The 27707-nt window shown below is 48.2% G+C and overlaps 3 protein-coding genes across 9 annotated transcripts in view; 1 reads left to right on the top strand and 2 right to left on the bottom strand.

The window, feature by feature from the left end:
- Positions 1 to 27707, bottom strand: part of LOC127485527 (anoctamin-5) — a 235505-nt gene that overhangs the window by 206298 nt on the left and 1500 nt on the right. The gene's annotated exons all lie outside the window — the stretch shown is intronic.
- LOC127485979 (uncharacterized) lies at positions 874 to 13859 on the bottom strand. Of its 2 annotated transcripts, XM_070067791.1 has the most exons (4): positions 12744 to 13859; positions 10503 to 10588; positions 5096 to 10399; positions 874 to 1099 (listed from the first exon to the last, which is right to left on the bottom strand). In XM_070067791.1, exon 1 carries the CDS (start codon positions 13857 to 13859, stop codon positions 13179 to 13181), a length of 681 nt encoding a protein of 226 aa, XP_069923892.1. In that variant the 3' UTR covers positions 874 to 1099; positions 5096 to 10399; positions 10503 to 10588; positions 12744 to 13178. The 2 variants fall into 2 exon arrangements, with proteins under 2 accessions (XP_069923892.1, XP_069923893.1); XM_070067792.1 differs by lacking the exon at positions 10503 to 10588.
- Positions 8037 to 27707, top strand: LOC138843077 (MAP/microtubule affinity-regulating kinase 3-like). Of its 6 annotated transcripts, XM_070067789.1 has the most exons (6): positions 8037 to 8531; positions 9220 to 9282; positions 9372 to 9434; positions 9525 to 11019; positions 16002 to 16050; positions 17187 to 26656. In XM_070067789.1, the coding sequence occupies exons 1-4, from the start codon at positions 8037 to 8039 to the stop codon at positions 9756 to 9758; spliced, it is 855 nt and encodes a 284-aa protein (XP_069923890.1). In that variant the 3' UTR covers positions 9759 to 11019; positions 16002 to 16050; positions 17187 to 26656. The 6 variants fall into 6 exon arrangements, 4 of the variants coding, with proteins under 4 accessions (XP_069923890.1, XP_069923891.1, XP_069923888.1 ...); XM_070067790.1 differs by lacking the exon at positions 9220 to 9282; XM_070067787.1 differs by having other exon boundaries at positions 9372 to 11019.

The following is a 27707-nucleotide window of genomic DNA, read 5'->3' as shown; positions in this document are numbered from 1 at the left end:
CCCATGAGCTGGATCCTGCCCTGGCTGTGGCTTCCCCTGTCTGCTCTTCTCCGTGGCCAGCTTCCTGCCCCCACTTTTCTGTTGTCCTAGGATGAGCTTTGCAGATCCCCTCCTCCCAGGGCACTCTCATGACCTGGGCAGCACTGTGTTGACCTGGCAGCACTCTGTGTGACTTGGGCAGCACTGTGTGTGACATGGGCAGCACTGTGTCTGACCTGGGAAGCACTCTTTGTGACCTGGGTACCACTGTGTGTGCCCTGGGCAGCACTGTGTGACCTTGCAGTGGAGGGAAATGCTGGTTCATGGGAGGCCTCCCACAGGTTGTGAGTGCTGGCTGAGTTTTGCAGGCTACCTAGACATGACCCAGAAAAGGAAAGGAAGTGCTGTGTTTAACTTCTGAGAGGTAGAAATGAGCCTCATGCGTTTAGGGAACGGGATAAGCAAAGCGCAGAGCTTTCAGTGAGACAGGAGCTCCAAGGAGAGACAGGAAGTCAGTCATGGAGAGCCTATGTCTCCCGTAATTAAGTCTCTGGCCTACACCTTAGGCCACAGCCATTCCCTTCCATTAAATGCCGATGCTGTTTTTAACACAGCCATGCATAAGGGAGCCTAAGGCAGCTGACTTTCCTCTCACCTGTATTAGCTGGACACTGTTGTCTGCTCTAGAGTTGTTTCAAAATAATAAAGTGCAGGGACACAGTTTGTGTGCCTGAGTCTGGTGTTTCGATGGGTGCTGACTAGCAAACTGGGGCACAGATACAGGGACACGGCTCTCAGCTAGAGCTGGCTGCGTTTTTAGGAAAAAAGTATAAAGTCCAATGCCTAGGTACAGAGATAGTACAATAGCAAGAGAGAGAAGTTCAACACAGCGTGTTACAGTATCTAGTAACTCTTTATTTCCACCCAAGACTGTCTGTCCCGCTGGGACTCACTGCCACCCGTGTCTGATGCTGCGCCTGCCTTTCCCCTCGGAGACGGAGGCGTGGACCACGTTCTGCTTACGTCACCAAAGTCTTCCTCGCTACCCGCCAAGCGCCGTGCCTCTGACTCTATCAGACCTTATCAATGTTTCAGGACTGGAAAACCGCGATATTTGCATCTGCAAAACAATGCATGACTTTAGGACTGTAACAGGCTTTAAAGCAGAACATACATGCTCTTTCTGCTTCTCCCAATGTTTTTCTGATTAAGATTTTATAATTTTACTCCCATTCATGTTTTCACAGAAACCTGCACTCTGTGCCTGAGTGTCTCTCTTTTAGAATTTACTTATTTTTAAAATGTTTATTTATTTATTTGAAAGGCAGAGTTGGGGGGGGAGAAAGAGAGAGAGACAGACATAGAGAGAGAGAGAGAGAGACCTTCCATCTGTGGGTTTACTCCCCAGATGGCTGCAATGGGCAGAGCTGGGCTGTCCTGAAGCCAAGAATCAGGAGCTTTTTCTGGGTCTCCCATGAGGGTGCAGGGGCCCAAGCACTTGGTCTGTCTTCAGGCTCATTAGCAGGGAATTGGATTGGAAGTAGAACAGCTGGGACTTGAACCAGAATCCATATAGGATGCCGGGGCTGCAGACGGCAAATTTACCTGCTACACCACAGTGCTGGCCTCCGTGATTCCATTTTCTTTACTGATTAAAAATCACTTGAGGGGGTAAGCATCTGGTGTGGTGGTTAAGAAGCCACTTAGGATACCCTGAACCCACATCTGGGTGTTGGGATTCACATTGTAGCTCTGCTCCTGATTCTAGCTTCCTGGAATGCGCAGCTTGGGAGGCAGCAGGTAATGGCTCAAGTGACCGTGTCCCAGAACCCACATGGGAGATTTGGATGGAGTTCTGAGCTCCTGAGCCTGGGCCTGCCCTGGCTATTGCAGATACTTGGAGAGTGATCCACCCAAGCTTAACTCCACCATGCACAGACTTTTGGGGAACCCCCGTGTCCCCATGCACTCACACAGTCCTAGCGGAGAAGCAGGTAAATAGTTCCAGGCGTGCAGGTGCGTGCTGCGGGGACACATGATGGCACATGAGCATGCGGGGCTGCGTCCCAAGGGCTGGGAACAGAACCCACACAGCCCAAGGTTAGAGGCAGCCCCAGGTGTCTGAGGGGTGGGGCAGCCTGCCCACAGGCCAGGGGGTCCAGGGAGCAGTCTGCAGAGGCAGCTTTAGGTCAGTTCCAGAGGCACATTTTATGTCAGCTCACAGAGTGCACACACAACAGCTAACTTACATTACCCAGAATGCTCTCAATCAGCCAGTGTAAGGAACAGTAAGACAACAGAGAGAATGAGAACAAAAGAAAGACAACTTAATTACTTGTGGGCTGAAAAAGATCCAGACACTGAGGATCTCACGGGATCTGAGGGTGCCATGGTCAACCTGCATTAGAACTGGGGTCCAGATCTCCAGGACAGGACCAGCCCCATTCATTCATTCCTTCTCTCTCTCTGCCCGCCCCCAGCCCCTTCTCTCACATCTCTGTCCCTTGGACTCCAACTCAGACACAGGCTCCCTTCCCAGGAGAGAGGGCTCCCACCATCCTGGCATTCACAGCCCCCACTGGAAGCCCTCCGGATGGAGAACTCTTCCTGGTACCTCTGTCTCCGGCCCGGCAGAGCCCTGGCATGGACGCTACCTGCATTATGAGCTCATCCAGCTCAGGCACTGTGACCAGGGGTGGCCACCCAGGGGGCTGTGCCTGTGTCCCCTGCCCTTCCTGGCCACGGGTGAGGGTGATGTTTTGGGTCTCGTTGCCCCACTAAAGAGGCATTGTGTAGACACTTTCTCTGTTGATGAGTAACCTGGCTGTCACTGGTTCTGCATGTCCACCCCATTAGCACATGGTCCCCAGCAGCCTTTAGCTGAGTACAAGGGCTCTCATCAGCTTGATAAAACACATCAACACACGTGCAGATTATTTATCACCACACCCAGTGAACCAAGTTTGACAAAAGTCTGTGACACCTCTCTGAGGACAAGCAAAACTCCTTTACTTCACTGATATCAGATTTGGAGGGAGAAAGAAAGCTTGGTTCTGGGGACTGGTGTATGGCACAGCGGGCTAAGACACTGCTTATGATGCCAGCATCCCATACTTGAAGTGCCTGTTCAAGCCCTGGCTCCAAGCCAGCTCCCTACTAACACACCTGAGAAACCAGCTGCATATGGTCCAAGTACCTGGGCACCTGCAACCCCTGTGGTAGACCTGGGTGGAGTTCTAGGCTTTTTAAAAAGGTTTATTTTTTGATTATTTTATTTTATTTTTTGACAGGCAGAGTGGACAGTGAGAGAGACAGAGAGAAAGGTCTTCCTTTGCCATTGGTTCACCCTCCAATGGCCGCCGTGGCCGGCGTGCTGCGGCTGGCACCCTGCGTTGATCAGATGGCAGGAGCTAGGTACTTATCCTGGTCTCCCAGGGTGCAGGGCCCAAGGATTTGGGCCATCCTCCACTGCACTCCCTGGCCACAGCAGAGAGCTGGCCTGGAAGTGGGGCAACTGGGACAGAATCTGGCGCCCCTACCGGGACTAGAACCTGGTGTGCCAGCGCCGAAGGCAGAGGATTAGCCTAGTGAGCCGCAGCGCTGGCAAAAAAGATTTATTTTTTTGAAAGGTAGAGTTACAGAGAGAGAGGGAGGAATACAGACAGACAAACAGACAAGACATGCACACACACACACAGACACACAGAGTAGAAGGGGAGAGGGAGAGAGAGAGAGACAGACATACAAAGAGAGAGGTCTTACATCTGCTGGTTCACTTCTCAAATAGCCACAATGGCAAGGGAAGTGCCAGGTGGAAGCAGGAACCAGGAGCTTTCTGGGTCTACACTGTGGGAGAAGCAGCCTAAGCATCTGGGTCATCTTTCGCAGCTTTCCCAGGCACATTAGCAGGGAGCTGGATTGGAAGTGGAGCAGCTGAGACTCAAGCCAGCACCCATATGGGATGCCAGTACTGCACCGCTGGCTGAACCCATTACACCACAGTGCCAGCCCCGTAGGCTCCTGGCTTTAAACTGACCCTCCCTAGCTATTGCGGCCATGTACGAAGTGAACCAGAGGATGGAAGATCAATCCCTCTCTGTCCACGGATCTCTCAAATAAATAAATCTTAGAAGAAACTGTTATGCCCAGATCACTGAATCCCCAAAAATCACCAGAGACTTGATCTCACCGAAATGCAAAAGCAAGGTTTACTCTGGAAGTATAAGCTGCGGCAGGGACCTCATCTAACCAACCGACGCAGTGGAGGTCAGAGGAAGGCCCTGAGCTTTGTTCAGGAGCGTTTTTAAAGGACAAAGCTGCAGAGTTACATCAGCAAGGGTTTGGGGTACAGGGCTACAGTAGATTGAACGGTGCCATTCCTGGTAGCTCTTGGTTGGACGAGGCTGATCCTGATTGGCTTGGGCCCAGGGCATTTCCTTATTTGGTAACTGTTGAATGTTTGCTTTTACAGGAACTTGGGCCTGCTCCAGAAAATGGAGGCTGCTTTTTAAAATGGAGGCGCCTTGGCTCTTCAGAATTTAGGCGCCAGTGCTGTGGCATAGCAGGTAAAGCTGCCACCTGTGACACTGGCAACCCATATCAGGAGGCTGGTTTGAGTCCCGGCTGCTCTGATTCTGATTCAGCTCCCCGCTAATGTGCCTGGGAAGGCAGAGGAAGATGGCCAACTACTTGGGGCATTGCCAACTGAGGGGAGACCTGGATGGAGTTTGGGTGCCTGTCTTCAGACTGGCCTAGTCTAAGCCATGGTAGCCATTTGTGGGGGGGGGGGCAGGGCAGGTGAACCAGTGAATGAAAGTTCTCTCTCTCCCCCTCTTTCCTCTCTCTCTCTGTCTCCACCCGTGTGTGTTTATTGTCTCCCTGTATCTGTAACTCCACCTTTCAAATAAATAGTTTTAAAAATAAAAACAGTCTAATAAGACATTTTCTTAGCAGTTTCCTTTGGGATTTACACTGAATTGAATTCTTGGGGCAGTGCCCACAGAGATTCCGCCTCCTCATTTTAGTCCAGCGTGGACAAGATAGGACTTTCCGCAGCATGTTCAGGCTACTGCTGAGCAGAGCTGGGGGACACAGAGTCCTCAGGGCCATCACTTACCTTGGGGGAGATGAATTTTCTAAAACCACATGGGTCTGCAAGGCTCCCACCAGCACTGGGGAGGAGTGATGAGAAGGAGAGCTGTGGTGTGTCTCTCGTCCTTGCCGATGCTGTTTTGCAGTCCGGATGGGAACTCTGTTTTTCCTCGAACTGGGTTACTTGAAGGGACTTGGAAAACCTCATGGAAAATGGAAATAAAGGATGAGCTTATTTGTTGCAGTTTTTGAAATTCACGCATAGGAGAGGGGATACAAAACATTCACGGGCAAAGTATGTTAAGGACAAACTATGCACAGGTTTTCAAAAGTTTTTGCACCTAAATAAATTTTGAATTCTATATCTGGTGATGTTTTGGTAGTATCCTGAGTTTCATCTTTATTTGATCTGCCTTCAAAAACTCCAACCTTATTACAAAGATGAGTTTTTACCTGTGCTTAATGGAAAACAGTCCCCAACGTCTTCATAATTTAATTTTTTTGACTTTTGTAGCAAAACTGTAGTGAGAATTCCTGGGGTGCTGGTTCTTTCCTCTCAGCCCTGAGGAGGTGACCAGCACTGCAGGAAATCATGGAGAAATCGCATTGTGCAGTGTCCCTGGACATCCTGGAGGAGGGGGTCATCTCCCCAGGGAGGGGTTCCTCTCCCAAGAGGGTGTGGGCAGTCGGTGCAGAGGGACCATCATGTGTTCCTGGGGCCCATGGCTGTGCTGGGCCCTGGGGGCTCCTCAAGAACTGCAGGAGACACAGATCCACTTGCTATGTGGGGGCAAGGGTTACCGGGCTCACTTCCTACCTGAGATGAGTGTGGGGAGCAACTCGGACTAGACTAAGTTACTGGAATTAAGACTTATTCTATGCATCTGCTCTCCCACAATATGGCGCTGGGAGAGAAGAAAACAGCTTCTACACAGCTGCCTCCAGTTCAGCCAATAAACTGTAGGACTTGCTCCTGATTGGAGGAGAGCAGCGTACTCGGCGTGTGGGTAGCAGAGTTGGGATTGGTGGAAGAGGACTATAAAGGAGGAGAGAGACGGCATGCACCAGGAACATCTAAGGGGAACATCTAAGGGGAACACCTGTGCAGCCCCCGAGAGAGCCGGCCGGCGGTGTGCCGCTCCCCCGCGGAAGTGGGGAATGTGGCAGGGGGAACCGCCCTTCCACGGAGGTGGAAGGGACGGTAGCCACCCCGGGAAGAACCAGCAGCAAACCCGGGGAGGGCCGAGCAGACGAAAGAACAGCGCAGGGTCCTGTGTCGTTCCTCCACGAAGACGGGGAGCGACATAATGGTGCCGTGACTCGGATATGAAGCCTAGGCAGGGTTTAGTGTCGTTCCCCCATGAAGACGGGGAGCGACAGATGAGTTTGTCGCTTCCTTGGGAGAAACACTGCTCCTGAGGGCTCAGCACGAAGCTGTCCCAAGGAGACAGATGTGAGGCTGTGATGCGGCCATCGTCCCGTCCTAGTTCTGGGCAGTGCAGGACCTGAGGAGTTGAAGCAGGGAGTTTCTCCTTTTTTCCTAAGTTGCATTCTATGTGTGTGAGAGTGAAGAGGGGAAAGAGAGAGTGCTAGTGAGAGAGAGAGAGAGAGAGAGGGAGGGATGGAGGGAGCTAGGGAGAGGGAGCTAGGGAGCTCCTCCATCCTCTGATACAGCCCATAAATGACCTCCAGGCCTTGGCCAGGCTGAAGCCAGGAGCCAGGAGTTTTGGTGGTTGTTGTTACAGGAGCCCAAAAACCCCAAGTGCCTGGCAGTGCCTCGATTCCTCCCTACCGGGTGGAGGACAGTCTCAGAGGATGTAGCTTTCTCGGCTGCCTCTGATTGGGCCTTCCATGTTTGGACTGCACAGACCCCACTACCTTCTGGGCTTCCAGGGTTTCTGCCAAGAAATCTGACGATGACTTAGGGGGAAAGGGTGACAGAGCCACCTTCCTCTCAGCTCTGGAGGTGCGAACAGTGTACCTGGCGGTGTCTTGGGCAGCAGAACACTTGTTGAGTTTACCAAAGCCAGAGATGTTGTTCCATCATTCTGAGACCCATCACTCAGAGAGTAAAGACAAAGGAGGGGCTATACTAAGTGGAGACACTAGGAGGTCTTCAAAAGATGCAACGTATCATCATATTTAAACTAGTAATGAGAAGGCCACCCAAGCAATCTATAGGTTGGAGTTTCTCAAAAATTAAGTATCAAGCCCTATCACCAACCTAGGCCAAAAACTCTTTGGGTATCGTTTTAATTTTATTGGAAGATTATCGAGAAAAACCACTGTGGATGAACTACAGCTCCCATTGGTCAATTTCTTGCTCTGACTTCATAAGTCACCACTGTTATGAAAGTCATATTACACAGTCCCTGGCTGGGCTGTGACTGGTCCATTTCTTGCTCTGCTCTCACAAGGCGCCATTATGTGAGGTGAACCCCCAAAAAGTATATATAGCTGCTACGGGGGCCTAGATTTTTGTCCGCCTTACCCAGAGAGCACTCTTTTGTGATCTGTGTAACTAGGACCCATCTAACCAGCCTTTGCGCTCATTGGTGTTGCTTGTGCTTTTTCTTGGTTGTTTGTTTCTGGGTCTATTTGGTTTTTGCTTTTTTCCATTTTGTTTAGTTTGTTGTTTTCCTCCTCGTTGTTGTTTTGCCCATTTGGTCTTTTTTTGCAGTTTTCTTTATTTTTGCTTCCCCCACTCTAGTCAGCTAGCACACTCAGAAGTATCAGCGTTCGAGGATTTAGTGGCTTTTCCTCTTTGTTTTTTCTGCATTATTGAGATAGGCTTGCGGCTTCGCCACTAGAGTAGTGAGAGTAGCTGGTGCTGTGTCTTAGTCAGCTGGGTAGTCAGTCCCCCGTGGTCCCTTTGTGTTGTAGGCAGTGCAGTGAGGATCGGTGATTAGCTAGTGTGCGTCGAGTGATTTAGGGAGTCGAGAGAGCGTAGTTAGGTGACCGGCATCATGGAAGACCCCTTGGACTTCCATCCTGCTCTGGATGGGATCCGTTTTGTGGACGTGATCGGCCGGGGCGGCTTTGGCCTGGTGAAGCTGGCCCGGCACCTGGCGTCGGGCAAGTACGTGGCAGTGAAGATCCTCCTGCGAGACTGCTCTCCCAGCAGCCCGCTGTCCGCGCAGGGGGAGGCAGCCATCCTGAGGAGCCTGCGGCACGACAACATCGTGCGGCTGCTGGAGGAGCGGCACACGAGGACGCACCGGTTCCTGGTCATGGAGCTGGCGACCAAGGGCTCGCTCCAGAGCTACGTGTTTGAGCAGGGCGGCCTGGCCGAGGCCGAGGCCAGGACCCTGTTCGGCCAGGCGCTGGCCGCCGTGAGCTACTGCCATGCCCAGCGCGTGGTGCACCGGGACCTCAAGCTGGGCAACCTGCTGCTGGACGAGCACATGACCATCAAGCTGGCGGACTTCGGCCTGAGCCTGCGGCTGGAGCAGGGCACACTGGTAAGGGGCTTCTGGGGGACCCCCGAGTACTGCGCACCAGAGGTTTTCCTCGGGGAGGCCTATGACGCTTTTAAGGCTGATGTGTGGAGCCTGGGAGTGGTGCTGTTTGCCATGCTGGCGGCCACGCTGCCCTTCCGCGGCAAGGACACGGAGGAGCTGCAGGACACGGTGCTGTGTGCCTGCTATGTGCTGCCGCGTGCCGTCAGCCCGGCCCTTCGGGAGCTACTGGCTTGGCTGCTCACTGTCCACGCCTCGGGGAGGCCCAGTGCAGAGGATGCCAGGGCACACTGGTGGTTCGATTCCAGCCGAGAAGCCACCCAGGAGGAGAAGGAGGCCGCTGTCACCCTGCTGCAGCCCCTGGGCATTCCCCGCGACTCAGAGGCCAAGGAGTACCTGGCGGGCCTCGGCCTGCTGCCAGGCACGGGGACTGAGGGGACGCCAGGCCCTTAGCCCCAGGGCCCTGCATCCCTGCCCGAGTCCTCACAGGGCGGGGAGCGCCACCCCACAGAGAAGGACCGCTTGTCTGTGGTATCAGTGTCCTCTGAAAGCATGTCTGTCAATATTTCCTCCGCACAAAGCGACTCCTCCGAGGCCTCCAGAGAGTCTTGCCCTCTCCCCTGCCTCGGGGCCTCCAGGAGCTGAGCCCAAGGCCCCTGAGGTGACCCCACTCTTGACTATCTCCTACCAGGCCAGCCACAGCAGGAGAGGAGCCCTGCTCCCAGCACCACCCCCAACTCCTCCCAGGCCTCCAGTGAGTCTGGCCCTCCCCCCTGCCTCGGGGCCTCCAGGAGCTGAGCCCAAGGCCCCCGAGGTGACCCCACTCTTGACTCTCTCCACCAGGCCAGCCACAGCAGGAGAGGAGCCCTGCTCCCAGCGCCGCCCCCAACTCCTCCCAGGCCTCCAGTGAGTCTTACCCTCCCCCCTGCCTCGGGGCCTCCAGGAGCTGAGCCCAAGGCCCCCAAGGTGACCCCACACTTGACTCTCTCCTACCAGGCCAGCCACAGCAAGAGTGGAGCCCTGTTCCCAGCGCCGCCCCTGAGCCAGCCTCCGAAGCGTCGCCCTCCAGCCCCAGTGCCGGGAGCCACGTGGACCTTGCAGAGCCAGAAGCCGCCGCCGCCACAGCCCGTGAGCCCAAGGATGCTGACACCACAGACACCAAGGCCAGCGCCCAGGGCAAGAGGCAGGGCCGTCGCGGGGTCGGCAGGAGGATCCTCCGGTTCCTGCTGAGGGCGTGCTGCATCCTGCCATCCCAAGTGAGCAGCCCTGGCAGCTGCTGCAGAGTGGTCCCCAAGTAGCCTCGCCCCGCCCCCGTCTCCAGGAGCTATCCGCTGAGCTGACTGAACTTTTCTTGAGCATTTGCACATGCTTCTCATGAATAAAATTCACCATGTGTGCATGGCTTTGGTCCCGTGTGATGTTTGGTCCCTGTGTGCACCCTGGGCAGGTGATGGAGGTGACGGGTGGGTGGCTCTCACAGAAAGACAAACGCTGGGCCATCTCCCCTGTGTGGGGATCACAGAAGGGCTGACATCATAGAAGTAGAGCATAGAGTGACGGATCCCTGAGCCTGGGCCAGGGGAGGAGGGAGGGAGAGTCACAGCTTCCATAGTGGCACAGGCACACGGGGGTTGGGGTCTGATGAAGAGTTGATGAACCAGGAGAAGAAGAAAACGGATCCAAAGCGCTGATGCCTCCCGGACCCTGGGGGGAAGCTGAGCTTGATGCCCTAGCCTGCCCAGGGCTTTCCGGTGACAAGCCTATGAACTCCTTTTCATTCTGAAACCTGCTTGGGGGGAGCTTGTCTTATTTCCATCCAGCATGCTGAAACTCTTCCTGTCTTCATAGCTGGGAAGTTTCATTTCTCAGGCCTGCAAGCACAGAAGTTTCATTATCCCCCCTTGCCTGGAATTTGGAGCTTCCAACCCAGTCCCCTCCAAGAACCCTGTTTCTTCCTGTTGGTGGGGAAATTACCTGCAGTCCCTAAGGGTCATTACCCTTTCATGGCTGCTGCCCAGGAGCCTGCACAAGCGCATCATGGAAGAGGAAATGGGAATGAGCTGTAAATGATGAAGAGATGACACCTTAAGGGACAGGAAAATCAAAATGCAATGGGGGGGAGGGGCAGCAGTATGGTGTAGCTGGTAAAGCCCCCACCTGTGATGTTAACATCTCATTTGGCTGCCAGTTCCAGACCCGGCTGCTCCACTTCCTACCCAGCTCTCTGCTAATGTTCCTGAGAATGCAGTGGACGACGGCACAAGTGCACCCACTGGGGAGACCCAGAAGAAGATCCAGGCTTCTTCAAAGAGACATGCATGCACACATGCACAAGAATGTTCAGGACTACCTTGTTGATGATACCAAGACTGAAAACAACTGATGTATGTGTACACAAGAAGTAAAGATTAACTGTGGTATAGTTACTGAATGCATTTTAGAAGGCAATGAAAATTAATGAACTTCAGCTACATATGGATGTGGATACAATGTGAGTAAATCTAAAAATCATAGCTCTGGGGGCTGGCACCATGGCTCACTTGGTTAATCCTCTGCCTTGCAGTACCAGCATCCCATATGGGCACCAGGTTCTAGTGCTGGTTGCTCCTCTTCCAGTCCAGCACTCTGCTGTGGCCCGGGAGTGCAGTGGAGGATGGCCCAAGTGCTTGGGCCCCTGCACCAGTGTGGGAGACCAGGAGGAAGCACCTGGCTCCTGGCTTTGGATCGGCTCAGTGCGCCGGCCATAGCGGCCATTTTGGGGGTGAACCAACGGAAGGAAAACCTTTGTCTCTCTCTCTCTCACTGTCTAATTGCCTGTCAATAAAATGAAATAAAAAATATAAAAAGCATAGCTCCACGTAAGAAATAGAACTCCCAATACCTACAAAAGTCATTTAGATACATACGATAATTGGTACATTATCCAGGGTTGTATCGGTAGAACAGCATAGGAGTGATCAACATAAACTCCTAAGAGTGTCTGTTCTTCAGAGGACTAATAGACCAGCATCCCAGTTATGTACGCTAACTCGGTGGTGGTTGTAGGCACGCTCACCCTACTCTTTACATTATATATGTTTTATACTTGTGTATGCATGTCACATGTTGCATTTTGTAGTGAAAATATTCATACAAAATGTAGCATTTTAACCATTTAAAATTACTTATTTCGTTCATTTGAAAGGGAGGGAGAGAAAGACAGAGATAGCTCTCTCATTCACTTGCTCACCCCCAAATGCCCACAACAGCCAGGGCTGAGCCAGGCAAAGAAGCTAGAGCAGGGAATTCAATCTGGGTCTCCCTGTGGGTGGCAGAGACCAAAGTACTGAAACCATCACCACTGCCTCCCAGAGTGCACAGTACAAGGCAGCTGGGGAACGGCAGGCACTGTGCTGTCAGTTACCCGCTGCTCGCAACACTGGTATCCCATATGGGTGCTGTTTTGAGTCCCCATGGGAGACCCAGAAGGAGTTCTGGGCTCCCAGCTTCTCCTGGGACAGCCCCGGCCTTTGCAGCCATTTGGAGAGTGAGCCAGCAGATGGAAGACCTGTGTGTGTGTGTGTGTGTGTGTCCCTCTCACTCTCTCAAATAAATGAGTTTTCTTTGAACAAGGAAGCTCGTGTTAGGAGCTGCATTACCAGGAAGCTGGAATCAGCCAGGTGGGAACAGAACCCAAGCACACCAAAATGAGATCCAGGCCTCCTAAGCGGGCATCTTAAACCTCTTTGCCAAAAGCTCATGGCTAAATGTTTTTTAATTGAACAGTTCTATGGCACTAAGCAGAGTCATGTGGCTGCTCAGCCATCCAGTTTTCATCTCCAGGATCTTTTCATTACCAATTTTGTGAAGCTTTTGCATTATTTTTCTTCTAAGGAGTTTTTTTTTTTTTTTTAAGATTTATTTATTTATTTGAAAGAGTTACAGAGAGGAGAGGCAGAGAGAGAGAGAGAGAGAGAGAGAGAGAGAGGGAGAGAGAGAGAAAGTGAGATCCTCCACCTGCTGGTTTACTCCCCAATTGGCTGCAAGGGCCCGAGGTGCGCTGATCTCAAGTCAGGCACTTCTTCCGGGTCTCCCACACGGGTGCAGGGGCACAAGGACTTAGACCATCTCCTACTGCTTTCCCAGGCCAGAGCAGAGGGCTGGATCGGAGTTGGAGCAGCCGGGACAGGAACCAGTGTCCATATGGGATGCCAGCACTGCAGATGATGACCTTACCTGCTATGCCACAGCAGGGTCCTCCTTTCTGAGAGTTTTGTGGTTTGAGCTCTTCCACTTAGATCTTTGATCCATTTTGAGTTCATTTTATATTTACATTCTCATAGATTTATATTTTTACATTCATCTTATTTATATGCGAATTCATCTTTTTGTATTATAACGCCTTTTTAAACAGAAAGAAAAGAATCGCAGACTATTGGCTCCGGTAGGAACCCGCCCCATTACAGAGATCTGGGGAGGGAAGCAGGAGCACACAGGGCTCAGGCAGCTGCTTCTAACGCCCCCGGGGCCTCGTGGCTCAATCCGCTTTCACAGCTCAACTGAAGCTACAGTTGGGGCCTCGGGTTGGGATCCGCCCCTTCCTGCTGCGCGCCCGCCCACGTCTCAGCACTAGCCCCGCCCCCGTCGGAGCCTTGAGAAACAGGCCCCGGTCTAGGGTGGGAGGGAAAACCCGGAAAAGTGGGATTCCTTCTGGTGGCCCGTCAGCGGCAGCTTGAAGGCCTGGCCTCCAGCTCCGTTGCAGTTGTTGATCCGGACCACGTTTTCACTTACGCCCAAGGCCGGAAGGGAGCCGCGGGCCCTGGGCGGGGGACCCAGGCCGAGGGGAGGCGGGGCGCGTGCTCGGCCCGGATTGGCCATTCTAAATGGCGCGGGGCTTGGCGGGAGTTTCGTGGGCGCCGCGGGAGCAGAGAGCAGCCAGATGGCTCCGCCGGGCCGGGTGCGGTCCCGGAGGCCTGCAGGGTGAGAGCTGCGGGTCCCGCTCCGACTGACGCGGTTTGAGCCTTTGGGGCTGCGCTGGTGGAGCTTCCTTGTCGAAGTGACAGCTCGCCCAGGGCCTCGGTTTGCATCTCTCAGTGCGGATTTCCTAGGAGGAGTCAGGGCGTGACGCCTGGCCTGGCGGGTGGGAGAGACTTTGGGGTTCCTGTGGCTGAGGGTCGCGGGCGCTTGGTGCCTGCTGTTCCCCAGACGTGACGGGCTGCAGCCCTGCGGGTCGTGTCTGCCTTCGTACCCCAAAGCGCAGACTGTAACGCTGGCCCTCACCCCTGCCCGGGGACCGAGCTGCCGCTTCGGGAGTGTTCCAGGGCGGGGAGCAACTTTTCTCAAAAGGGGCATGCATTGGAAAGTACGTCGTATTCGTCGTTCACAGATTGGTGAGTGGACGCCCGGGCTCTCTAGCGTTGTCTACAGGGCATCCAGGCGCCGAAAGGTTTTTAAAAACCTGTTGGAGATGGAGACTTAGGGCATGTGTTGAGCCCTTCCCTCAAAAATGCACAGGAAAACACGGTTGTCTCAAGCGTCCTTCTTGAACGAAGCCTCACCTGGACTCCAGCTTAAGGCGTATTTTTTGATTTGAGCACACGCAAGAGACAGCTGGAAGTAATTTAGGTTAAGACGCGTACTGATGTGGTTTCTGCTTCCTGCTAACGTTACTTGACTGTGTGGCCATTGCTGGATTTTTGTGGGAGGCCATGGATTTGAACTGAACGTCAAGCCGGTCACTGGGCTTAGGTGGCTGGGGGAAAGCTCTGTAGCAGTTAACTAACTGGGCTGTATGCAATGAACTGGATAAGGTGTTACCAATTGGTTGATTGGGTAGGCTGCAGCCAATTAAGTTAATGATGTGTGATCGCTCAGGTTGCTGGTGGTTCTCAGAACTTGCTTATATTTCTGGGGCTGCTCCATTCCCTAATTCTTTCTGGTTTTGCTTTGCCCAAATAAACTCGTCTAAATTTAATTGAACTAAAACTTCCCTGTTACCATCATTGCTAAGTCATTTAGCTTTCCTGAACCTCTGAATTATAACCAGAATCATAAAATTGCCATTGAGCAAATACTTGTTGTACCATTTTAGGTTTGGAGACTCAGAAAAAGCGTGGGAACTTGAGAACTGTGAACTCTCCACCCAACCCTTGACTTACTGAGCCAGAAACTGGGGGTGGCGCCAGGTGTGAGACCACTGCTCTAAACAGTGTTCCAGCTTTCTTTCTTTTTTTTTTTTTTAACTGTGATTCACACAATGATGTTTTGCATCGCAGTTAATACGCAGGTGCGCATGAAACAAATCAGAAAGTTTATGAAAATATCCTATCCAGTGCAATCTTACATTTTATGTTCCCTTGATTTTCCCTTTTAAGAAAATGCTAGGGTGAAAATCCTAAAGGGTGTTGGAGAGCTGATGAGATTTGGACATGGACTGTAGGTTGGATAATCACTTTGCAAATGTGAAATATCTAGATTTTGGAAATCCGCTATGACTGTGCACGTGCATGCCCTCTCAGGGAAGCCATATGAAGTACTTCAGTTAGGAGTGCTTACCTTGCACAGGCAGAGGAAGCAAAAGAGACGGTGAAGGCAACTGATGAACCTGGGTACAGGGGAGACAGTTTGAAATCATGTCAAATAAAGTACCTGAAGAATATTGGTTCAGACACACTAATCTGATACTGCCCTCCACAAAGGAGTCTTTGAAAACTGCAAGGTGTATTTTAAAGCCAGGAACTAGTACTGGATTCTACTAAAGTATCTCTAATACCCCATGCAGTGCCTCAGCTGTGGAGGGTGCTCAGTGCTTGTTCACTGACTGCTGATGTTAATATAGGTTTTTCTTGCCACTGGTGTTTTCAGTTGTTAGTCTAGTCACTGTTGTTGCATTTGCTTCCTTTTCACTTCTAGAAGATCCGCACCTTAATCTGTTTTACGGTGTGCCCAAGGTCACTGGAGAGTGTTATGGGGTGGGAAGAAGGTAGGCTGTGGATTTGAACCGATGGGGTTTTCCTGCAGGCTCCTCTCCTGCCTGGCTGCCTGTTGCTCTGTGCCCGTGCAGAGCTGTCACACGGCCCCCCTCTACTTCATAGGATTGTTAAGCTGTGTGATCCCGGGCCAGGCGCAGATGGAATGGGTGTGAGGAGTCTCATCCATGTTGGTATCCATCCCCTTGGCTCAGCTCTGCGGAGAGTCAGTCTTCCCTGACAGATCCGGGTGCAGGGGCCAGCGTGACAGCAGGATTAGAAGTTTTCCATGATCTTGAGGGACCGAGGTGGTCACTTTATATGTATTGGTGATATAATTTGACTCGTATGTTTACAGGGTCTGGGTTCTGCTTCTTCGTCATAACTTTAGTTCCATTGCATGCGCGCTATTAGTACAGCTACTGAGCAGTGTAATTTGGGAAGACAATACTTGGAGAGAGTCAGGTTATGGTATTTTCCCTGGTTGCTTTAAATATTTCCTAACTTTTATTTTTTCCTGTTTCAGTGCAGTATGTTCAAAGAACACTTTAAGAAGAACACATCCTATGAAAGAAGTAAGTTCTCTTTTTAGCTTTTAATGTGATTTTTCTCACAGTTGACTATAAAAGTAAGCTTTGGTGAGGACCTTAGAGTTTTCTGTATTTCACGTGATAAGCTCTGTTTTAGGGTAGTAAAAAAAAAAAGTTTATTCCTTTTCTTACTTTTTCCACTGTTAGAAAAGAACCTTTGTTAACATTTTAGAAACATTTTTTTCCAAGCCTAGATTTGTTTCATCTAGATAATTAGCACTGTGTAAAAATTGTACAGCTTTCTGAATTTTGCCACTCCTCCCAGCCATTTCTCCGTGTTACTGACAATGGCTTGTGATTTCATGAGGTTCCATGTTGTCTACGTTACAGTTTTATTTTTCTTCAGGAGAGTTTTAGAATACCTGTATGTAATGGCAGGTACATTTCTTTAATGCTCTTGATAGCTAATTCCAAATTATTTTCCAACGGCCTGTCGCGTGGCATTGGAATTTCACATGAAGTCCAGGAGGTCGGGCAGTTGCGAGTGCGTTTGTTCTCTGTTCTGCCTCTGGCATCCTCCGGAACCCCAGCCTCCGGAGCCTTACCCGTATATTGAACTGTACACAGGCTCTCCTTCAGCCAGGACTGTCAGCCCCTGTGCTCCCAGAGCTGTGCACGTCCAGGTGGCAGGCATGTTTCTGGGGAGACAGCCCACCGTTCTCTTTAGGGATCTAGGCAAGCTATGGCCTGGGGGGCAAAACCAGCCTACTACCTCTTTATACACAAGCCTGGGAACGAAGGATGATTTTTAAATAGCCAAAATAAACTAAAAAGGATATGTTGTGTGCCATGAAGATGATGTGAAATGCAGAGGTCTGCATCTCTGAGTAGATTGTGTGGGAAGCCGGCCCTGCGCATTCCTGGCTGCGCTGTCCCTGCGGGCTTTCCCTCTGCAGTGGAAACCTTGTGACCTGCAAAGCCTGAAATGCTCTCTGGTGCTTTGTAGAAAAGGTTTGCCAGGCCGGCCTTAGAATTCCAGAGGCCTCTGTCTCCTGGAGAACAGCAGAGTGGCTAGCTTCTCTAGGCGGCAGCAGGAGCAAGAGTGTCCTTGTTAAGTCCAGCAGCTTGCTGCTGGTGTGCGTTAGCACCAGTTCAGTGACTTTGGTTTTCTTCACTTCCAGAAAGCTGGTCAGAAGCACAAGCCTGCTGATGTGTTTGAGTTTCCTGATAATTCCGAAATCTCAAGCAGTGGCAGTGAAAGTAAGAAAGACGATGAGCCTTACGAGACTTTTGGTTAGTATTTAAATCTTTTTTTTTTTTTTTTAGTTATTTACTTGAAAGAGTTACACAGAAAGGAGGAGAGGCAGAGAGAGAGAGAGGGAGGTCTTCCGCCCGCTGGTTCACTCCCTATTTGTCTGCAATGGTTAGAGCTGTGCCAATCTGAAGCCAGGAGCTTCTTCTGGGTCTCCCACACAGGTGCAGGGACCAGAGGAGTTTGGCTGTCTTCTGCTTCCCCAGGCCACAGCAGAGAGCTCGATCAGAAGTGGAGCAGCCAGGACTAGAACCGGCGCCCATATGGGATGCCAGTGCTGCAGGCAGTGGCTTTACCCGCTACACCATAGCACCTGGCCCCTGTGATTGATTTTCACTTAGCATGGTGTTTCCAAGGTTCATCCGTATGGTAGCATGCATCTGGCTGTTCCTAAACATTTTTATTCCTCGGTATTCCATTGTGTGGGTGTACCACATGTTGTAATCCATTCATAAGTTGGCATAAATTTACATGGTCTTCACTTAGGGACCATAATGCGTGATTGTTGTATGAACATTCATGAGCAAGTTTTTGTGTTGACATCTGTTTTCAGTTCTCTTGGGCATGTACCTCAGAGTGGAATTGCTGAGTACTTTGTTATTTGAGACAGAGAGAAAGGTCTTCCTTTCCTTTGGTTTAACCCTCAAATGGCCGCTATGGCTGGTGTGCTACGCCGATCTGAAGCAAGGAGCCAGGGTTTCCTCCTGGTCTCCCATGCGGGTGCAGGGCCCAAGGACTTGGGCCATCCTCCACTGCACTCCCGGGCCACAGCAGAGAGCTGCACTGGAAGAGGAGCAGCTGGGACAGAATCCGGTACCCCAACCGGGACTAGAACCCGGGGTGCCAGCACCGCAGGCGGAGGATTAGCCTAGTGAGCTGCAGCACCGGCCTTAAGCACTGTTTTATAAAGCATCTGTACCACTTTATTTTTCCACAGCAAGCTCTGAGGGTCCTAATTTCTTCACATCTTCTTCAAAAGTTGTTGTTATATAATTTTTTTCTAGTTATTCTAGTAATTATGTGGTGGTTTTATGTGTATATATGGAAAAATGCAGCATAAAATTTATAATTTTAACTATTTTAAGTGTAATTTTGTAACATTCACGTTGTTTTTTTAGTTGCTGTTTTTTATTTAGAGTTTTTTTCCCCATAAAACTTTCACTTAAGGAATACAAACTTACGCATTTCATAAATACAATTTTAGGAATGTAGTGATTCTTCCCATTGTACCTGCCCTCCCACCCATACTTCCAGCTCTTTTCCTCCTCCCTCTCCTAGTCCCATTCTTATTTTTTTACTAAGATCTATTTGCAGTTAACTTTATAACACATACGGTGAACTCTATACTATGTAAAGAGTTCAACAAATTGTATGAAGAAGAAAAATGTTCCTCAAATGTCAACATGGGCTGTTCAAAGTTATTTCATCTCAAAGTATTAATTTCACTATTTCAGATTACCTTTTAGATGCTCTGTTAATTATCACAGATCAGAGACAACATGGTATGTGCATTTGGGACCGGAGTATTTCACTAAGTGATGCGTTTTCCAGTTTCATCCATTTTGTGGCAAATGACTGGATTTCATTTTTTTTTACTGCTGTGTAGTATTCCATAGTGTACATATCCCATAATTTCTTGATCCAGTCTTCAGTTGATTCCACATCTTAGCTATTGTGAATGGACCTGCAATAAACATGAGGGTACAGATAACTCTCTCATATGCTAATTTGGTTTTGGGTAAATTCTAAGGAGTGTGATGGCTGGGTCATATGGTAGGTCTGTATTCAGATTTCTGAGGTATCTCCATACTGTCTTCCACAGTGACTGTACAAGTTTACGTTCCCACCAATAGTGGATTAGGGTACCTTTTTCCCCACATTCTTGCCAGCATTTGTTGATTTCTGTATGAAAGCTCTTCTAACAGGGGTGGTTTAGATTTGCATTTCCCTTATGGCTAGTGATCCTGAGCATTTTTTTCATGTGTCTGTGGGCCGTTTGGATTTCCTCTTTTTGAAAAAGTCCCGTTTGAGTCCTTTGCCTGTTTCTTAACTGGGTTGTTTGTATTGTTGTTGAGTTTCTTGATCTCTTTATATATTCTGTTATTAATCCTTTATCAATTGCATAGTTTGCAAGTAATTTCTCCCATTCTGTTGGTTCATCTTCACTTTGAGTGTGTCTTTTGCAATACAGAAGCTTCTTAATTTCATGTGATTTCACTGTCAATTTGACTTTGCTTACCTGTGCCTCTGGGGTTTTTTTCTAAGAACTCTTTGCCTATGCCAGTGTCTTTCAAGGTTTCCCCAATGTTCTCTAATAATTTGATGGTATTGCATCGTAGATTTAGATCTTTAATCCATTTTGAGCAGATCTTTGTATAAGGTGAAGGTAAGAGTCCTTCTTCATACTTCTGCCTGTGGAGATCCAGTTGTCCCAGCACCACTTGTTGAAGAGACTGTCCTTGCTCCAGGGATTGATTTTAGCTCCTTTGTCAAAGATAAGTTGGTTATGGATGCGTGGGTTGATTTCTGGCATTTCTATTCAGTTCCATTAGTCTATCCATCTGTTTTTGGCCAGTACCAGTTTGTTTTGATTCTAACTGCCCTGTAGTATGTCTTGAAATCTGGTATTGTGATGCCTCCAGCTTTATTTTAGTTGTATAGGATTCCGTTAGCTATTCGAGGTTTCCTGTGTTTCTATATGAATTTTAGCATTTTTTTTTTGTATCTGAGAAGAATGTCCTTGGCATGTTGGTTGGTTGCATTGAATCTGTAAACTGCTTTTGCTAGTGTGGACAATGTGATGACACTGATTCTTCCAACCCATGAACATGGAAGATTTTTCCTTTTTTTTTTTTTTCTTTTTTGTGGCTTCTGTTTCTTTAATGTTTTGTAATTTTCATTGTAGAGATCTTTGCCATCCTTTGTTAAATTTATTCCAAGGCATTTGATTTTTTTTTTCATTGATCTTAGAAGTTCTTTCTTAGCCATGGCATTGTCTATGTATACAAAGGCTGTTGATTTTTGTGTGTTGATTTTATATCCTGCCACTTTACCAAACTCTTCTATGATTTCCAGTAGTTTCTTAGTGGAGTCTTCTGGATCCCCTATATATAGAATCATGTCATCTCTAAACAGGGATAGTTTGACGTCCCCCTTTTTAATTTGTATCCCTTTGATTTCTTTTTCTTCCCTAATGACTGTGGCTGAAACTTCCAGGGTGACATTGAATAGCAATAATGAGGGTGGGTATCCTTGTCTGGTTCTGGATCTCTGTGGGAATGCTTCCAACTTTCCCCCATTCACTATGAAGCTGGTCTTGGGTTTTTCATACATTGCCTTGAGGAATATTTCTTCTATATACAATTTGCTTAGAGTTTTCATCATGAAAGGGTGTTAAACTTTATCAGATGCTCTCTATGTATCTATGGAGATAATCATATGGTTTTGGTTCTTCAATTTGTTAATGTGCTGTATCACATTGATTTGTGAATGTTGAACCATCCCTCTTGGTCTAAGTGAATGATCATTCTGATGTTGGATTTGATTGGAATTTGCATCTATATTCATCAGAGAAACGGGTCTGTAGTTCTCTTTCTCTGTTGTATCTTTTCCAGGTTTAGGATTTAAGGTGATGCTGGCTTCATAGAAAGAATTTAGGAGGATTCCGTCCCTTTTAATTGTTTTTGAATAGCTTTAGAAGAATTGGAGTTAGTACTTCTTTAAATGTCTGGTAGAATTCAGCAGTGATGCCACTGGGTTCTGGGCTTTTCTTTGCTGGGAGAGTAGTTATTCTTAATTCAATTTCTGTTTTGCTTATTGTTTTGTTTAGGTTTTCTATGTCTTCATGGCGCAATATAGTTAAGTTGTATGTGTCCAAGAGTCTATTCTTTCCTGTAGGTTTCCCATTTTGTTGGCATACAGCTATTTATAGTAGTTTCTGATGATTGTTTTTATTTCTGTGGTATCTATTCCATATCCTTTTTCATATCAATTTCATTGATTTAGGTCTCCTCTTTTATTTATTTTTTTTTTTTTGGTTAGTTGGGCCAATGTCAGTTTTATTTTTTCAAAAAGCCAGCTTCACTTTTCTCTGATCTTTTGAATTTTTGGGTTTCAATTTTTTTGTTCTCTAATTTTCATTATTTCTTTTCTTGTACTGTTTTTGAGTTTGGTTATTGTTTTTCTACATCATTGAGATGCATTGATAGCTCATTTATTTGGTATCTTTCTAATTCTTGATATAGGCACCAATTGCTATATACTTTCCTCTTAACACTGCTTTTGCCATATCCCATAAGTTTTGCTATGTTGTATTTTCATCTTTATTCATTTCCATAAATTTTTAAATTTCTTTTCTGATTTCTTCAGTGACCCACTGTTCATTCAGGAGCATATTGTTCAGTCTCCATGTGTTGCATATGTTCTAGAGATTACTGAGTTGCTGATTTCCAGCTTCATTCCATTGTAGTCAGAGAAGATGCATGATATGATTTTGATTTTTTTATTTGCTTTGACTTGCTTTATGGCCTAGCATGTGGTCTACCCTAGAGAAGGTTCCATGCACTGGTGAGAAGAATGTGCATTCTGCATTTGTAGGATGAAAAGTTCTGTAGTTATCTGTTTGGTCCATTTGGTCTATAGTGTTAACTCTACTGTTTGCTTGCAGATATTCTGTTTGCTTGATCTGTCCATTGCTGAAAGTAGGTTTTTTTTAAAAGATTTATTTATTATTTATTTATTCAAAAGAGTTACACAGAGAGAGGAGAGGCAGAGAGAGAGAGAGAAAGAGAGAGAGGGGGGTCTTCCATCTGATAGTCCACTCCCCAATTGGCCGCAATGGCCGGAGCTGCATTGATCCGGGCCAGGAGCTAACTCCAGGTCTCCCACGTGGGAGTAGGGGCCCAAAGACTTGGACCATCCTCTCCTGCTTTCCCAGGCCATAGCAGAGAGCTTTCTGATATCATGGAATATCTTTTTTCATCCTTTGACTTTCAGTCTGCATGTGTCTTTGTTGGTGAGATGTGTTTCTTGTAGGCAGCAGATAGATGGGTTTTGTTTTTTAATCCATTCAGCCAGTCTGTGCCTTTTTACTAGAGAGTTGAGGCCATTTACATTCAAGTTGACTATTGATAAGTAAGGACTTGGCCCTGCCATTCCCCCATAAACATTCCTATTGTTTACTTTGGATTTCCTTTGTACTTTTACTGGGAGATTGTCCGCCCTCATCTTCTTTCATAGTGATGACCATGTTTCTGTGTGTAGTGCATCCTTAAGTACCTTTTGTAATGCTGGACGAGTACTGACAAACTCAATCTCTGTTGTGGAAGGTCTTTATTTCACCTTCATTTGTAAATGAGAGCTTTGCAGAGTACAGTATTCCAGGTTGACAGTTTTTTTCTCTTAAGACTTGGAATATATCTCATTTCTGATGAGAATTCAGTTGTGAGTCTAATTGGAGAGCCTCTGAAAGTAACCTGGCATTTCTCTCATGCACATTTTAGAATCTTTTATGCTTTACTGTGGAGAGTTTGACTACAACGTTTTGTGGTGAAGATCTTTTCTGATCGTGTCAAAGTATCCCTGCAGTCCTCGGGTGGACATGGATCCTGTAGCAGTGACCCTCACCAGGGAATCAGGGACCTCCAGCATGATGAGCCACCACAGTGACTGCCCCGAGACCCAGCCACACCCTGCGCCCTCCGATGCAGCCCGTGTTTTCACAGTCATAGCACACGAGGCTCCCACAGTTACGGGCACCCAGCCCCCTGTCAGTTATCCCACCCAGACTTGGGCGTTTCCTCTCGGCTGGTTGCTGGGCACATAGACACCAGCGAGCGCGGCTGTTATGTGTGTCCAAAATGCTGCCTGCCCTCTCAGCTCGTCACAGGACAGGCCACTGGTGCCGGCGGGTCAGGGAGAAACAGAAACCCTCTTTTTTTTTTTTCCCTCTAGGTTGGCAGGTTCACTGTCCCCCCTCAAGGCTCCAAGCCAGACTCAAACCAGACTCTTCCCACAGCCTTCTTGCCAGTGGCTTGGCCTGCAGCAGTCTGGTGTCTCCTCACTCCAAAGCTGGTGCTGAGGCTTTTGGTCGCTGGGGTCCTGAGTTGTGTGCATCCACACCCTCCACGTAGATGCACAGTGTCCCTCTAATGGTTTCTTCTGCCTTTTTCTCCCTAACTGTTCCCTGAGGTTGCAGCCTCTCACCTTTATTTTTCTTAACCATCTTCATCTAGACTAGAGTAGTAAGCTCCCTTCCTATTCTGCCATCTTGAAACACTATCAGCATTTATGTTGTATAACTGCATGACAATCCATCTCCAGAATTTTCTCATCTATCCTAACTGAAACCCTGTACCAACTGAACAATTCCCCCTTCTCCCTTTGTCCCAGCCCTTGGTAACTCCCATTCTACTTTCTTTCTCTATGAATTGGACTACTTTAACACCTCTTACAAGAGGTATCATAGAATATTTGCCCTTTTGTAGCCAGTTTATTTAATGTAATGTCTTTAGGGTTCATCCCTCCTGTAACATATGTCAGCATTTCCTTTTTATAGCTGAATAATATTCCATCATCCTATGTATTTACCACATTTATCCATTTGTCTGTTGATGGATGTTGGTTTGCTTCCACCTGTTGACTGTTGTGAATAATGCTGTAATTTACATGGTTGCACAATTTCTCGCTTCTGGAACCTGCTTTCACTTCTTTAGGAACATAGCTAGAAGTGGAGTGGCTGGTTCATACAGGAGTGCTGTGTTTGTATTCAGAACATGCTGTGCTGTCTTGTGCAGTGACTGCAGCATTTCAAATTCCCACCAGCAGTGCACAGGGTCCCAACTGCTGCTCATCCTCACCTACACTTATTTTGGTTTTTTTATACTAAGAGATACAACATAATAGCTTAATGTGGTTTTGATTTGCATTTCCTACATGACTAGTAGTTATTAAGCATCTTCTTAATGTTCCTATTGGTCAGTTGAACATGCTTTTTGAAGAACTGTCTATTCAAACTCTGCCTGTTTTTCAATTGGGTTTTATTAAGTTGTAAACATTCAGTTGAATGGTTCCACTTGGAGATTTGGGATTTGTCTGTTGTGTTGTTGTTATTCACAGCAGCAGGGTAAATAACTTCTTTCCGGGTGAAGAGCAGTAGAGAGTCCATCGCTAGTTTTAATCTTGTGCAGCTGATCAGTAACGGTGCCTGTGCCAGCCCTGGGGCTCAGGCACTGTCGGCTTCCTGGGAGTCAGAGGCTGCAGGCTCACTGCTGTCCCCCTGGGCCAAGTGCTCCCTGCCACAGGGGCGGGGACTGGCGCTCTGCCTGTGATTCCGCTAAGCACCTGCGTCTCCGCTGCTGTCCGAGTCACTGTCACTGCACCACAGGCTCATCGTGCTCGTCAGAGTCAGCATCGTCCTCTAGATCGGCATCGCAGCCAGATCATCTGCTTGTCCCAGGAGGCCTGGGCTCTCCTGCTCGCCACTGCCATTCTTGTCACTCGCCTCATCCCTGTCACCCCTCTCCTGTTCACTCTCGCTGCCTGAGCATGCGTCTTCACTGCCGCTGCCCTTCTCACCCTCATCTGTCAGGGAGCAGAGAGGTGTGAGTCACAGTTCCCGTCCCACTCCTGGGGCCCCAGCGCTGGCCTGACCTGCGTGACCTGAGCCCCCAGCCTTGTTCTCTTCTGCCTCCATCTCTCCTCTTTCCCCTCCTCGGGTTCCTGGTTTTCCGCCTGGGCTTTGCATGCCTGCTGGAAGCAGCAGAACTGGAGGGGGCGGGGGAAGGCAAGTGCTGTATTGGGCTCTGTCCCTCCCCTCACCTGCCACTCTCCTCTGGCCGGCAGAGTCTTGCTACCTGGGCTTCCAGCTCCTTCTTAGTCACACCCCGTGTTTGAGGACCACAGGCAGGGCCTTGGTGCCTGACTGCACCCCAGCCTTGCAGCACTTCCCGAGGCAGACCCTGGAGTGGGCGTGAGATGGGGACGTGGAGGAATGTTGGCCTCCTCAGTGAGGACGCAAGTCAGACGAGGTTCCCTTTCCATGTGTGGCCCAGCGCAGACCAGAATAAACACGTATTGGAGGAGGGAGATTATCTCAAGGGATTGGGGGAGGGGTGGGGGAAGATGGTCAGTTTGTCTTGCCCCATGCTATGTCTGTCTGTCTACATATATGCACACATACACACATATCTTCAAAAGGTAGTGGGAAGCTGGCGCCTCAGCTCAACAGGCTAATCCTCCACCTAGCGGAGCCGGCACACCGGGTTCTAGTCCCAGTCAGGGTGCCGGATTCTGTCCCAGTTGCCCCTCTTCCAGGCCAGCTCTCTGCTATGGCCCAGGAATGCAGTGGAGGATGGTCCAAGTACTTGGGCCCTGCACCTGCATGGGAGACCAGGAGAAGTACCTGGCTCCTGCCATCGGATCAGTGTGGTGCGCCGGCCGCAGCACCGGCTTGAATCTAGTCTTTTTAGCATTTATTTCTCTCTCTTAAATTTTATCATTTAAGGCCTGTTGAGTGGTATGGTGGTTGTCCTTGAATCATTATCTGGTCATTTGTTTTAAGGGAAACTTAGTCTACTTTTTAAATCAATCACAATTTATGCATTTCAGTTTTGATAGATAATGTGATAAATATGAACTATTTTATTTACTTTGAATAATTTCCTTGGGAAAAGTTCACCAAAATAAAAACTCTGCATTGACAAACTGGAAAAATTTACTGAACCAGATATTAACATGTATTTTAAAGCCATGATAGCAAGTAAGGCATGGGTATTGTTAAATGAAAACAAAACTGGACTTACCAAAGATAGAAATTATTCAAAAGGAAACTGCAACAAGGGGCAGCAGACTATTGGAATAAGAATGTTCTGATCAGATGCAAACATTTGAGGGGTCAGGTGGAAACAGGCTTCCTTCCTTCCTCCCTTCTTTCCTTTTTCAAAGATTTATTTATTAGAAAGGCACAGCAACAGAGAAAAGGACAAAGATCTTCTTTCTTCAGGTTCACTTCCTAAATGGCTGTAGCAGCCACTGGATTGGACCAGGCCAAAGAGAAGAGCCAGCAACTCCATCCTGGTCTCCTCGCAGGGGTGGCAGGGGCCTAAGTACTTGTACCACCATCTGCTACCTTCCCAGGCACATTAACAGGAACCAGGTTCAGGAGAGGAGCAGCTGGGACTCCAACTAGTACCCAGATATGAGATGCCAGGTATTCGAAGTGGTTGCTTAACTCACTATACCACAGTGCCAGATCAATAGCTCTTCTTTTATAGGAAAAAGAAAATAAGCTTCAGGGACTATCTTTCTTTGGAGTATTATTTATTTTATAGGGCAAAGTAAGGAAAGCTAAGGAGCAGCTATTCTGCATGCCACTTTGGGTGGCTGAAGGTTCAAAGTTCAGGTTCTTGTGGGAGGAGACAAGCTTAATTAAATTGATCAAGTCAGTTAATAAATACTTGCTTTTGATGGTTCGATTCAGATAAATATTTCAGCTAAACACCTCTGTAACACAAATGGAAATTTGGAGGGAGTGTGTCTGAAATAACAAAAAGGTGAGATTGTAAGGGTAAGTGTGGGAAAGATATTTCCCCTACCTCACTTTCCTTGAAGCATTTCCATTAGAGAAATTGTAGTGACAAACTCTTTTCTATCCTTTTCAGATTCATACAAATGTGTGTACGTGTAATATATGTACCTATATAAAATACTATTTAAAAAGTAAATAGGATTCTCACCTGCTTTAAAAATCAAAGTTTTTCCTTAAGTTCTTTTGGAGCCATTTCATTGGAAGTTAAGCAATGAAGAAAGCAGCCCAATCTCCCAGGCTCTGCAGAAGTTTTGCCTGGGTACCTGGCTCTTAGCACAGAAGTATAAGAAGTCTAATTTTTTATAAAGGTATTTAAATAACAGATAGACACTTCAATTAGCAGGTGCATTTAGGATGAATATGTGGCAATTAGTGCTCTCAAGTCAAACTGGCAAGGTGAGTATTATCTAAGTCATCTGGGGAAGAATTGTTCTTTGCAATAAACTATTTCTGAGAAAGAGAAGCATGCAGGATTCCTCTGTCCCTGTGTTTCTGGGCTACAGAGCTCAGGTAAAGTTCAATATTGTCAGAAGTGACACAAAATTAGACAAAGAAATCAAAGCATCAGGGTTGAGTCTAGAAGTAAAAATACATATATATATATACATATATATATATACATAATTAAGTTGTGACAAGGGTGCCACTGAAAGAAAATATTAACAGGGGACAGCACTGTGGGGCAGCGAGTTAAAGACCCAGCTTGCAGTGCCAGCATCTCATATGGGCATTGTTTCAAGTCTTGACTACTCCATTTCTGATCCACCTTCCTGCTAATGCACCTGGGAAAGCAGTGGAAGATGG

Source organism: Oryctolagus cuniculus, unplaced genomic scaffold (assembly GCF_964237555.1).
Source record: "Oryctolagus cuniculus unplaced genomic scaffold, mOryCun1.1 SCAFFOLD_109, whole genome shotgun sequence".
NCBI lineage: Eukaryota > Metazoa > Chordata > Mammalia > Lagomorpha > Leporidae > Oryctolagus > Oryctolagus cuniculus.
This window is presented reverse-complemented; position numbering and strand designations above follow the sequence as displayed.